The 12,899-nt window shown below is 42.8% G+C and overlaps 1 protein-coding gene across 16 annotated transcripts in view; it reads left to right on the top strand.

The window, feature by feature from the left end:
- ERC2 (ELKS/RAB6-interacting/CAST family member 2) overlaps positions 1 to 12,899 on the top strand; it is a 965,515-nt gene that overhangs the window by 513,015 nt on the left and 439,601 nt on the right. For all 16 annotated transcript variants that reach the window (XR_008546979.2, XR_010155615.1, XR_008546980.1 and 13 more), the window contains one exon: positions 9,147 to 9,282. Coding sequence is in view for 11 of the 16 variants with exons in the window: in XM_016941331.3 (XP_016796820.1) it covers positions 9,147 to 9,282 (136 nt within the window). In the remaining 5 variants the exon portion in view is untranslated. The remainder of the gene's footprint in view (positions 1 to 9,146; positions 9,283 to 12,899) is intronic.

Below are 12,899 nucleotides of genomic sequence, written 5' to 3'. Positions count from 1 at the left end.
CCACCCTGTGCTCTCTGGCTCACCAGACCTAGATGGGAGGCCAAGTGATAAGAAATTTGTTTGGTAAATAGTAAATCAGAGCCAGGCTCGTTAGTTAATCATGTGGCCCTGACATCTGTGTGTGGTCTGCTCGCAAGGAAGAGCATCTTATTATTAGATGCCTGTGGGTTCAACATTGAGGTCTGAGGAGGATGAGAAAGTTGGCTTGCCTTTTCCCTTGGAGTTTCCTATGGGCTCATGCCAATCTTACCAAGTCCATCAGGAGGGGTAGGAGGGCATCTGCAGTCACCCAGGATCTCTCTGCTCTCCATCCCTGGGGTCTTCCTGAATAGGCTCTATCATTTCTTAGCATTGGCTTTCAGGCACTGGGTTCTGTTTACATTTGAGGTGGTGTTACATCCATATTTGGGGGAGGTTTCAGGGTCAGAATACGGGAGAATGTTAGAAGGAATCAGCCCTTCAGAACCTCCGCCAGAGTGAAATATCTACAAGGAAAATAAACCCTTCTTTTGCTAATTGTTACCTTCTGCTGTGTCACTTGCTAAGATTGCTCCCAAGGTTTTCTTGTCTTGGGTAGGAAAGTCAATGGTGAGTGAAGTGGGGGAGTAGATAAGTGCTCTAGAAGAGGGTTGGGGCAGGGGGATCAGGCTCTTGATGGCTGCAGTGGACCATCTGGAGTGGCTGCTGCAAAGATACTGGCTGCAGTGGGGAGGCACGGCTGGGGTTGCATGCTCTGTGGGTCCAGCGGGATCCAAGAACAGGCTGACGCCCTGCCCCCTACTGAGTTGGCAGAGCAGAAGCTCCACGCTCCTGGGCACAGCTGCAGCTTCCCAGCTGTGGCTCTGGGCCCATGCATCCCTGCGCTCTCAGGGGCCGGGAAGCCCCCAGTGCCCACAGGCTCAGAAGTGCCTGTTCCTGCTCCCTGTCCTCTTCCCACTCCTGGTGCCTGCTCCTGTGTGGAGCAAAGTTGTGGCCAAGCCTGGGCGCTGCTGCAACCTGGCCAGGTGTGCGCATGCTCAGGGCAGCACTGACACTCCAGCTTCCTGTTGCCTCGGCCCTCTCTAGACTTTGGGTGCTGACGAGCACGGGTGGGAGGCCAGGGGTGCTGAGGACGGCTTGGCATGGGCCTGCAGGCACCCCGCCACATGAATATCCTGGGCACTGTGGATGGCATGTTGATGGCAGTGGGAGGCAGACAGGTTTCTGGGCAGAAAGGGACATATCCCTGGTGAAGCCCCACCTTCAAGCCAGGGACAGACTGAAGCCTGGGGGCTGGGCTGCCTGTTCTGGGTGGAGTCTGAAGCCCAGAGTGAGAACTTATGATGCCTTTTCTGGGCCTGCCCATGGCCGCCCATGGAACAATCAGCATGCACTTTCTCCCTTCTGAGCCCATGAAAACCCTGGACTCATCCAGATTCACACAGATGTTGGGACTACCAGCTGTGGGAAGGAGCTACCTGCTTCAGATCTCCTCGACTCTTCAGGACAACCTGCCTGTGGATAGGAGCTACCTGCCACGAGTTTCCTCTCTGCTGAGAGCTGAACACTCATTGGGATGAACTGCCTGCAGAAAAGAGCTACCCATTTCGGGTCTCCTGAGAGCTGTTCTGTCACTCAGTGAAGCTCCTCTCTACCTTGCTCACCCTCCAGTTGTCCATATACTTCATTCTTCCTGGAAGTGGGACAAGAACTTATGACCCACTGAATGGTGGGACAGAAAGAGCTGAACAGAAACAGGACTGAAACACACCCCCAACTCACCATATAGTGGGCGGTGAGAAGGAGAGAACAGCTGTGGCTCTTTGGGAAGCCCAGACCTAGGGTCTCCCGGAGCCAGGGCTGTGACACCCTCTCTGAGGCTCTGTGGTACCTGGTGTCTCCAAGCTTCCAGATACCACCGCATTTCCTGGTGCCCGCAGTGGAAGCTGCTTGTGGTACACCTGGTCCAGCTGCAGCCTCACACGGAGCAGGCGCCTGGAGCTGCCCCCCCCCCTCCCCACTGCAGCTGGAACACCTGGCTGTGCGTAGTAGTCAGACCCCATGCTTGCTCACACACCCCTCATCACTCCATGCCTGGCTTGCCCTTGGCAGGCATGGGATCTGAGGTGGTAGTGTGAGCCGAGCACAGCCTGCTGGGTCAAGTGGGTTGAACGAACCCACTTTGCTTGTGGCCTCAAGCAAAACCCAAGCAGGGGTGCGGCTGGCCACAGAGGTTTCCAGCTGGTGGAGGAACACCCTAAGGATCCTGTGACACTGTTATTTATAAAGCACTCACTGTGTGCCAGGAACTATTTTAAGAGCCTTAGGTTTATTAAATCATTTCATGTCCCCATCCCCTAATGAGATAACTTGACTAGGGTTACAGACTTGGTAAGGGATGCCGCTGCAATAAGAATGCAGCTGACCTGGCAACAAAGTCCTTGATCTTGGACATCTTACTGCACTGCCTCTTGGTCCCCTTGGTCACATATGATTCAACCATTTTATCAGGCTGAACAAGGAATAGGAACATCTTCCTGAAGGAGGGTTTTGCTAGTGGGGCCTGATGCTACAAGGTGGAGGCTAAAATTGTCTTTCTCTCCAGGACGTTCTACTTCTCCAGTTTTCAAATCTGGACACTCCCTTTGACACCTTTCTTTTAGCTATCTTATCCTATGTTATCATGTTCTTGGTGTGTCCTGCTGGCCTGGTAAATGACAAATGATGTCTTTTTTAAGTATGTTGGCATTGTGAGATTTAACTGAGGGTGGCTTTGTCTCTGGGCCCTTGTGTAGCCCCAAGCACCACAGAGGAGGTGGAAGACACAATGCGCCATGGTGCTCACCTCAGGGGAGCAAGGACCATCGGTAGGGAGAGGAGGAAGAATAAAGCAAGGAGGGAAGCCAAGATGGAAAATGTGGGGATGTGGGCTTGGGCATCCTGCTGCATGGCTTTGACAAGGACTTATGCAGTTGACCATGATCAAAACTAGTAGCCAAACAGCTGGGCTGTTCTGGAGAGGCTGCCACAAGGTGCAAAAGTCCACGAGATCTGGCTTATCCTGGAGCTAAGTCTTCAGACCTTGCTCTGGCTTCTGGCTCTTTGCTGGGAGGAGAGTTAGGTTCAAGTTGCCACAGCAGGCCAGATCCTTTCTCTTCCTGGAAAGGATATCATGCTCATGACATTTAGCACATTTATGCTTGCTATTAAAAAAATCCTTAGAATATTTATGAAAGCTTCCTAAAATTTATAGCTTTGCTGGAGTACTGAATGGTATTTACAAGCTTCAAAAAAAAAAAAAGAAATAATCTCAGTGGTTACAAGTAAAAGCTTCTATTATTGGAAATTCTGCATGCAATGTGCATTGTCAGCTTCCGTCGTGTGTGTGTGGCCCATCTACTTGAGCAGTCATTTCAGGATCCCAGCTTACTTACCTATGGCTGTCATAAGCTTCCTGCAATGCTTCCATTAGGATAACCTGCTAGGAATGTAACTCATCTCATTATTAAGGAGAGTGTAAGTGGGAGCTAAGTGTGTGACATAAAGCATTCAATAATGCATTCCAAAGTCCATTGTTTGAGGTATTTGGAATACTTGCTGTTCTGAAATGGGTAACAAGACACTAAATATGTGCGCACAATATTGCACAAGACATGATTACATTCTTCTTACTGTAAGCTAAGAGTGAAAGGTGAACATGCTGCGGTCTGTTCTAAACATTTTACCAGTACTAACTCATCAACCCCTCACAATCACCCTATGAGTTAGATACAGTTATTGTTTTCATTGTATATGTGAGGAAGCTTAGGCACAAAGGTTAAGAAGCTTGCCCACGGCCACACAGCTAGAAATGGCAGACTTCCGATGGGAGCCCAGGCAGTCTGCTTCCAAGGTTTAGCCACTGCTGTCCCTAGAAGATTCATATGGCTGAGAAATAGTCTTTCATGGGATTGCACCATTTTACACTTGCAGTTAAACACGCATCTACTTATTTGTCCAAGAGAAATGAATGCATATATCCACAAAAAGACTGGCATAAGAACGTTCATTGCAACTTTATTCTTAACAGTAAAAGAAAATGAAACAGCCCAAATATCCATTTTCAAGGAAATAGCTAATCAAATTCTAGTGTATTCATATAATGGAATAGTACTCAGCAATAAGCAATGAACTATAATACAAACAACAATATGAATAATAAATCTCAAACCTTTATGCTAAGCAAAAGATGACAGATACAAAAGATTATGTACCATATGATTCCATGTATATAAAGTTCAAGAGTAAACAAAAGAAATCCATATAAATAAAGATTAGAATAGTGATCACTTCTGGGAAGAGGGAAGGGCCATGAGGCAGGGTGATGGCAATGCTCTATATTTTGATTGATCAAAAACCTTTGACTTGTACACTTAATATTTGTGCGTCTTCATGTGTGTATTTATACCCCACTTACACACACACACACACACATACACACACAAACACACCCCCATACAATATACATTGAAGATCCCATTTCCTCCCAAACCTATTCTCTTCTTCAGTCATGACCACTGTTTTTATAGACTGGTGTGGAGTTTCCAGGAGTTTCCATTTATATGCATGTGTGTCTATATACATCCAAATAGGCATTCCTATTTTAACATAAATAAGATCAGACTATATGTATTATTTATATTTCTGCTACCTGCTTTTTTGAGTAACAATATATCCTGAAGGCTTTTCCATGTCCATACTTCATTTTGCCTTAATCTTTTTAGTGAGCCTGATTTTATATTATGAATATACTTAATTTCTTCAGTTTCCTTCTGATGGATGATTAGGCAATTTTCAAATTTTTACTTTTACAGTTGTAATGGAAATGTTAATATATATATTATTTATATATATATATATTTGTGCACATGTGCAAGCACTTTTGTAGGCTGTTTTACTAGAAGAAGGGTTTACTTGGGCAAAAGGAAGGCATGCTTTGGTGGAAATTGCCAAATTGATTTCCAAAAATACTTTTGTTAATTATACTCCTCCTGACCAATATGAGAGAGCTAGATTCCTGCATTCTTTCCAACAATGAATATTACCAATCTTTAAAGGTTTTTGAAAGCAGATGGGTAAAAAAGTGGCATCTTTTTGTTTCTATTGAGATTTTAAAATAAGTTTTGATTTTCTCCTTGTTTTGCAAATATGCATATGCCCTTGGACAAACATATGCATCTCCTGTCCTGCACTCCTAGCTATGTAATTCTAGAGGTCTCAGAGTCTGACACGTTCTCACCAGCAAGTTAGAGAACACTTTATTCTTAGAATTTGACAGATAATTCTAGTGAAAATGGCAGGATTCTGTTCTCTCTGACATGCTTTCTTAATATGGTAGTCATTGTTGACCTTGAACCTGTTGGAAAATTTTAATTTAATTCAAATTCCTTGATGGCAACTGAATTTTGAATAGTGACATCCCTTGATTTATGAAACTGGTAAGTTTAAATTAAACATTGAAAACTAACCTTACCACTATATTTTCCAAATACTTCTTTTACCATAATTGTTTTTATCTTTTTAAGATTTGCATTTTGCATGTATTCGTAATGCTGTTTTTTTTTTTTTTTTTTTTCTGGAGAAAAAATTCACCCCAAAGAAACCTTCTTTTTTTTTTTTTTTTTTTTTAAATAATGGATCAAGTCAGTCTCTCGCAGAGCCTTGCCAAGTGGTTGGGGGTTTGGCAAAGAGTGATACTTGCTTCTGGGGCAGGATAGTAAGAAGGCATTGCAGTCTCCATGACCAGGGGCCTTACCTTCTAGATTGTGGAGACATTTGAAAGCTGTACTGAATTTAGCACTTTGATTCATTCAGTGTGGGTGTACTTCTGCAGGTAGGGGAAGATGTGGAGACTGATAGGTCACTTATAGATTTTATTCTTACAAATGCTGAAGTTGTTACTAGCAAAAATCACTGTGGTCATTTTTTCTCTGAGCATCTGTGAGGGCATTTTCTCTTCTCTAAGAGATCTAGTATTTTTAAATTTCATGATTCCTCTGCCTGTATCCCTTATAAATTGCCATTTTAACATGTGTTTCAGGTAGCCTTAGGGCTTCCCTGAGAAACACTTGAGAGAGGGATTATCTGGTAGTGAGGCTCTGCTCACCTATTCCACTTCTTGCTTCTTTCCTACCTGTGCCAGAGAAATCCTTCTTTTCCCTTTTGACTTTCAAGTAAGCATTAAGTAAAAGAAAGGCTTCAACTGCTAGAAATATCTGTGAAAATTGTGGAACTACTTCAGGAGAGTGTGGACACTGTATGTAGCTATTGACAGTTTCATGAACAGAGACAAGATGATCGTTCTCATCCACCTTGCTCTGCATCTCTCTAATTGGCCCAAATCCTAAGCAGTGCCATTCAAAACCCAACTTTCCATTTTCAGTCACTGGTGTCTTAAATAAGGGAGTGTTTAAAGGAATGGCTGGAGATAGGCCTCCATCATAATGTCAAAACTAGAGTACCCCATTTTTCTCAGCCACTCATTCTTTTTTTTTTTTTTTTTTTTTTTGAGATGGAGTTTCACTCTGTCACCCAGGCTGGAGTGCAGTGGTGTGATCTTGGCTCACTGCAACCTGTGCCTCCTGGGTTCACGCCGTTCTCCTGCCTCAGCCTCCCGAGTACCTGGGACTACAGGTGCCTGCCACCACGCCTGGCTATTTTTTTGTTTGTTTGTTTGTATTTTTAGTAGAGATGGGGTTTCACCATGTTAGCCAGGATGGTCTCGATCTCGCGACCTCATGATCTGCCCACCTCGGCCTCCCAAAGTGCTGGGATTACAGGTGTGAGCCACCGTGCCCGGCCGCCACTCTTTCTTAATTCAGGAAAGCTTTAAGGGACACGTGGGTTTAGAATATGCTTTTTTCTTTGGGATTGAAAAAACATTGCAGTATCCCTGAAAGTAAGGTCGCTGTGTTCAGACTGCTCCAAGAACTTTGTGGGAGCTCTTTCACTGTGCAAATGATGTTTGTAATAATAATCTGTATTTGTCACCCATACTTGGGGCAGGGGGACTTTTAGCAGTTGGTTCTATTTAACACTGTATTCTAAAGTAATAAGATTATTTCTTTTTAAAAGTACCCTCTAATTAAACAATCGCACTAATCATCCTGACCTCTCCATAACATCCTGTTACTGAGCTCTGGCCTTATTTCCTAAGGAACTGGAAAATGTGCCTGCCTTAGGTTAGCATGGGCTTTGGAAATACTGTGTCCTCATTCAATTAGAAAGCAAGAGGGCATTCTTAACATCTTTATACTAACCAAAAGATAATTTCCTCAAAGTGGATTAGCATGCAAGTTTGACTTGGTGGCTTCACGTGTGTATGTTGCTGTATCAGGTAAAAATGGAGAAATATTGGACAAAAATTAATGCAACTCAAAGACTAAGGAGATGGTTATTCTATCATACTTTATGTCCTCTTAATAAGTGCTACCAATAATATTTAAATCATGGCTTCAGTTAGTGTAAATATTCATAAGAAGACAAAGTTCAGAATATATATATATATAGTGTGTGTGTGTGTGTGTGTGTGTGTGTGTGTGTGTGTGTTTTAGAGATGGGGCCTTGCTATGTTGCACAGGGTGGACTCTAACTCCTGGGCTCAAGCGATCCTCCTGCCTCAGACTTCCGAGTAGCTGGGACTACAGGCATGAGCCACTGCACCCTCGGACTGTTTTTATTAGCAAGGAGTACACTGTTAGTACTAGATAATATTATTCTACTAATTAAACAGTGCTCTTGTGCTTCATTTGCTTGGAATGGGAGAGAGTAGGGGGGTACCTAATTTATGAGGACTAGAAATAAGAGTTTCTTGCGGAGAGCAATTTTCATTTGATTTTAATTGTTTCAATTTCACGTTTGCTGTTTATCATCTAGTTCTCATCTTGTTTACATTTTCAAAAGAGCAGTGATTCTCAGTATGTTTTTTTACTGAGTCAGGGCTCAGTAACAGTGGTTGACCTGGCAATGCTGTGGTATGGGGGAAAGGGATCCGAAAGGACCCCAAATGATTCTGCTGCTCGTCCCTCCCCTTGTGTGAATGCTCCCGAGCCCTCCGTACTGCCCTCCTACCTCCTCATGTGTTGGATGAGATTTATGACAGCTGCTGTGGACATGGTTGCCTAAATCTGTGGAATGTTTTGCTAAAAGCTGCTGGTGCAATAGTACACATTAAGCTTATAATTCCCATTGTTGTTTTCTTGAACCCATTCTTTATCTTTAGTCTTTTACTCACTTGATCACTTTATGATTTTGCACTTTGACATCCTGTAGATTCATTAAGAAGTTTTACTCCAAGCCCCAGAGCTTTATTTAACATTATGATTAGCCAAACTGTTATTGTGTTTGAGCTAAGTGATGACGATGTATTTGATTGGAGCCTCATAATTGTTATTTTAAAATCAAAGTAATGGATTATGATCTCAGAATAAGAACATGATCCAAAAGAAGAAGAATAATAATTAGAACAGCAACCAATTAGAAGAAAATAAATGCCGTATCATGGACCAGAGGCCCTATGAGCCTGGGCCCTGCCTACCTGTGCAGTCCCATCTCCCACCCACATCCACCCTTCCCTGGATTAGCCTCACTGCAGCCTTCCAGTTTCTTCTTTCCTGTCTTGGAAATTACACGCATTGTTCTCTCTACTTGGGAGCTCTGCCACTGGTGTTTCTCTTGGTTAGCTCCTTGTAGTCTCACCCACAGTCTCACTTTGCCAGGGAGGCTTTCCCTGGCCACAGCATCTAAAGTCATCTCCTTCCACTCCACCACCTGTCCACACATGCACATCACTGTCTCTCACAGCATGCTATTTGTTTCCTTCAACGTTAAGAAACCTAAGTTGTGTTTCCTTGGTACTTGTCCATCTTGCCCACTGGCCTCTAAGCTCCATGAGAGTGAAGATTATACCTGCCCCATTTGCCACTGCAGCCCCAGTGCCGTCCTGGGACCTGGTATTAAGTGGATGCTCAATACATATTTGTAGTTGAATGAATGGATTATTCAGAAGTATCATCTTTTTCCCGAGCCCTTATCCAGATAGCCTATACTTAGTACTTCCTGAATCTATTTGTGATAACATATGATCTTCCAGTGGTAGAATTTAACCAAGCTGTGCTGACTTTTCTCAGGCATATGAAAGATCAGAATAAGAAGGTGGCCAACCTCAAGCACAATCAACAGTTGGAAAAGAAGAAAAATGCTCAGTTACTAGAAGAAGTGCGCAGGCGAGAAGACAGCATGGCTGACAACTCACAGCATTTGCAGGTAAGCACAGGCTTCTCTTCTTAATCGCTAAATAACTAGAGATGGACTCTCTCAGAAATGTCACCATTGGTGCCAGAAAATATGCACAGAAATGGTGGACTTTGCCTTTGCCCTGAGTCTAGCACTAACAAGGAACCCAGTAGGTCTTTCCCAGGGAGGGTCATCATTTTCAGGATGGTGGCCATGAAAAGCCAATTACGGTAGAGCCTAGAAATACAAGGCAGAGTCTTTTGGTTCCTGTACCTCACCTTAAAAGGTAAGGGCTGCATTTATATAGTTGGCAAGAAACTTAAAACATAGAAATGTCTTCCTTTTCAATTTATATTTAAATTGTTTTGGGAATAGAAGAAGGCAAATGTGTGTGTATTATCACAGAAGGTATTTGGGTGAGGATACATTCAGCTGATCCCAGACAGTTTACAAAACCAGTTTTGTTTTGTTCAAGACTGTGAAGCTCAGACACAGATCATTATTCTGTCTTCTCTGTGAATATAGTTATCTTTCAATGGACAGCCATATCTTAGAAACAAACCAACTCACTGGAAACACCAATTTTTCCTCATTAACCACCCTTATTTTTGGCCAAGGAGTGCTCCCCATGTACTCAATAAAACATTCAAGCTAAAACAGGGCATTTGCTTTGAAGTTTCTTTATTTATTCCAGTGTGCCTTTAAACAGAGCAGTTCAAGTTGGCCGGAGTTCATGTTAAATTTTGGTTATTAATTAGTGTCTTTCTCCAGTTATATATTAGGTTTCCTCCTTGGAGATAGGAGAAGTTAGATAATTTCAATATGTACTCATAGTTCATCTTTTTAATTGGCCAAAAGAGAAATCAATAATTATTCCAGTGTAGGAAATACAAGGAAATACCTTGCATAGAGCATGGCACATGGGGACTAGTTAGTCAATATTAGGTATTTTTTTTTTTTCCTTTCTCTGTGTCCTAGACATGCCTTCTGGTGTCACTGAAGGCCCTTTACATTGATGCTTGATTTGGAGTGTTCACTGAATAGTGAGACAATAGTAGGTGGGCCCAAAACTTTTTTTTTTTCTTTTTGAGATGGAGTCTCCCCCTGTCGCCCAGACTGGAGAGCAGTGGCGCGATCTTGGGTCACTGCAAGCTCCACCTCCTGGGTTCACACCATTCTCGTGCCTCAACCTCCCGAGTAGCTGGGACTACAGGCGCCCGCCACCATGCCCCGCTAATTTTTTTGTATTTTTAGTAGAGACGGGGTTTCACTGTGTTAGCCAGGATGGTCTCCATCTCGTGACTTCATGATCCACCCGCCTCGGCCTCCCAAAGTGCTGGGATTACAGGTGTGAACCACTGCGCCTGTCCAGGTGGGCCCAGAACTTTAAAGATGACCTGACCTTAGGGCTCACCTTGCTGTGGTGTATTATTCCGTAAAACAAGGATAATAATTGCATCTGCTCCAGAGTAGTTGTGAGAGTTAAAGAGTCAAAGCATATAAATAATTTAGAATTGTACTTGGGTACAGACCATGCCCAAAATAAGCATTCATGACTAATGGTTGTTATAATAACAAGGAAAAGGCAAATGAAACATTAAAAACGATTTGTTTACTATATGCAGAGGTATTTCTACAGTTCTAATCTGATATACAATGAGCATCACAGTTTTTGTCTTTTCTATATATAGTAATTTCTTCTTTTCTGAGGACACATATAGTTATGGAAATTAATGTCTTGTTTTGGCCCATGAACTTTTGTATAGCAATATTTTCATAAGAGGCCTTGATAACTACCTCATAACCTCTTCATAAAAGATAGCATGGTCTGGAATTGCTTAGTTGCATTCCTGACCACCCCAAATAAAGGATAGCATTTGAAATGCAATAAAAAGTAATCACGATTAATTTTGATGAAAATGTCTCTGGTTAAGGTTAATAGAGAGTAAACCTCCCACTTTCCTGGATTGTTAAGCAGATGTGCTCAGATGTAGTAATTACTGCCAAAACTTTCTGGAGGCACTTGCCTTTTTTAATATTGCTGTTGTTTTGAGCATTTCCTGTTTACAAGTTAGCCTGTAAAGCTTTAAGTGTCAGTCAGCCGGGATTTAGCTTGGCTGGTTGGTGGTTGTGGCATTGGCACCTGTTAATTTTGATTTATTCTACACAAGCATTTGGTAACAATTGGATACACTGGCTTCATGATTTCAACCAACCCAACAGGTATTATATCCAGAAAAATATCATGTAGAGTATTGCCTACAACAATAATAGCTAGTGGATCAGGCTTCAAAGAAGAGCACCAAGAGATTCAACTAGTTGGTATGAAAGTCGGAAACAAAGTTGAATGAAGATAGAGTGACTATGCTTTTTATTGTTCAAACCAGAATGCAAAAGGCAATAGACAAAACCTGCGTCACCTCAGTCAAACCTGGATATATAGCACAGTACGAAATATTTTACAAATCCAGTCTTCTTTATTTCATAAGTTTATAGTTTTCCGACAGAAATTGCAAACTCAAATGTCTTCAGGGTCTAGGCTTTTAACATAAGAAACAGGCTTGTGTGTAGGAAAAATAATGATGTCTGGTTCTTTCTGCCTGTTTTTTATTGTTTATTTTTGGTAGAGATGTGTCAGTTAGCAATTGCCATAATAATGCTGTGCTGTGCAACAAATCACCCAAAACGCAGTGGCTTTTTAGTACCAATAGTTTATTCTTACAGATTTGCAGGTTGACTAACTGGCCCAGCTGCTCTAGGGTGGGTTTGGCTGGGCACTTCTACTCACTGCACATCTGTCGTGGTGCCTGGGGCAGCTCTGTTACACGTGTTCATTCTGAGGCCAGGTGTCAGCAACCCAGGGAAAACTAATGACAGTTGCTGAGGCACAAGAGAATGAGCAAAAACATACTAGGCCTCATAAGGCCTACTCTTGAACTGATATTGTGATTTTCACCCTTGGCATTGGCCCAAAGCAAAGCACATGACCAAGTCACAGATTGGAAAAGTACACTCGACTCACAAAGACAAAAATGTACGGGAGTAGATACGAGGAGAGGTGGAGAATTGAGGCCAATCATTCAGTCTATCAAAAGAGACAAGCCCTGGAGAAATATTTCTCTATTATAAGAAAAATAGCATATGCATAATGAAAAATTTCAGCTGTAGGTGGCCTCAGTGTGTGGATATAATTGAGGGTGGTGGGGAGCTATAGGGAACTCAAGAACCCTTACTCATCTAAGGGAGTAGTGGCCACTAAGCTCTGGTTGGACACTGCTGTAAAGGTGGGCCCAGGGTGGTGGGACCTCCGATTATCCAAGACAGTCCATAAAATGGGAATTTGTATGTGAAATCTATAGATTTTAGAAAGTTAGTTGAATTTTTAAACACTCTGGGATCCTGTGAAGCACATGTGCACATGAGTTGCCCATTGGCTTGCGGCCTCTGCTGCATGGCCTGGCACTGTGATCCCAGTGGGTCTACATAGTGTAAATAAAGTGACTAGGAATACACCCTAGTTAGCCGAACTTGACTCATTGGAAAGAGGTGGCAGTTTAGTATTTGTCCTGAGTCCCAATTTTGTTTGAAGATACCTTGAATTATTGTTTCTCAGAGGAAATCACCACAATCTACAGGAATAGGGAATG

The sequence above is a fragment of the Pan troglodytes genome, chromosome 2, assembly GCF_028858775.2.
Source record: "Pan troglodytes isolate AG18354 chromosome 2, NHGRI_mPanTro3-v2.0_pri, whole genome shotgun sequence".
Taxonomy (NCBI): domain Eukaryota; kingdom Metazoa; phylum Chordata; class Mammalia; order Primates; family Hominidae; genus Pan; species Pan troglodytes.
Note: the sequence above shows the minus strand (reverse complement) of the source record. Positions and strands in the feature narration are given on the sequence as shown.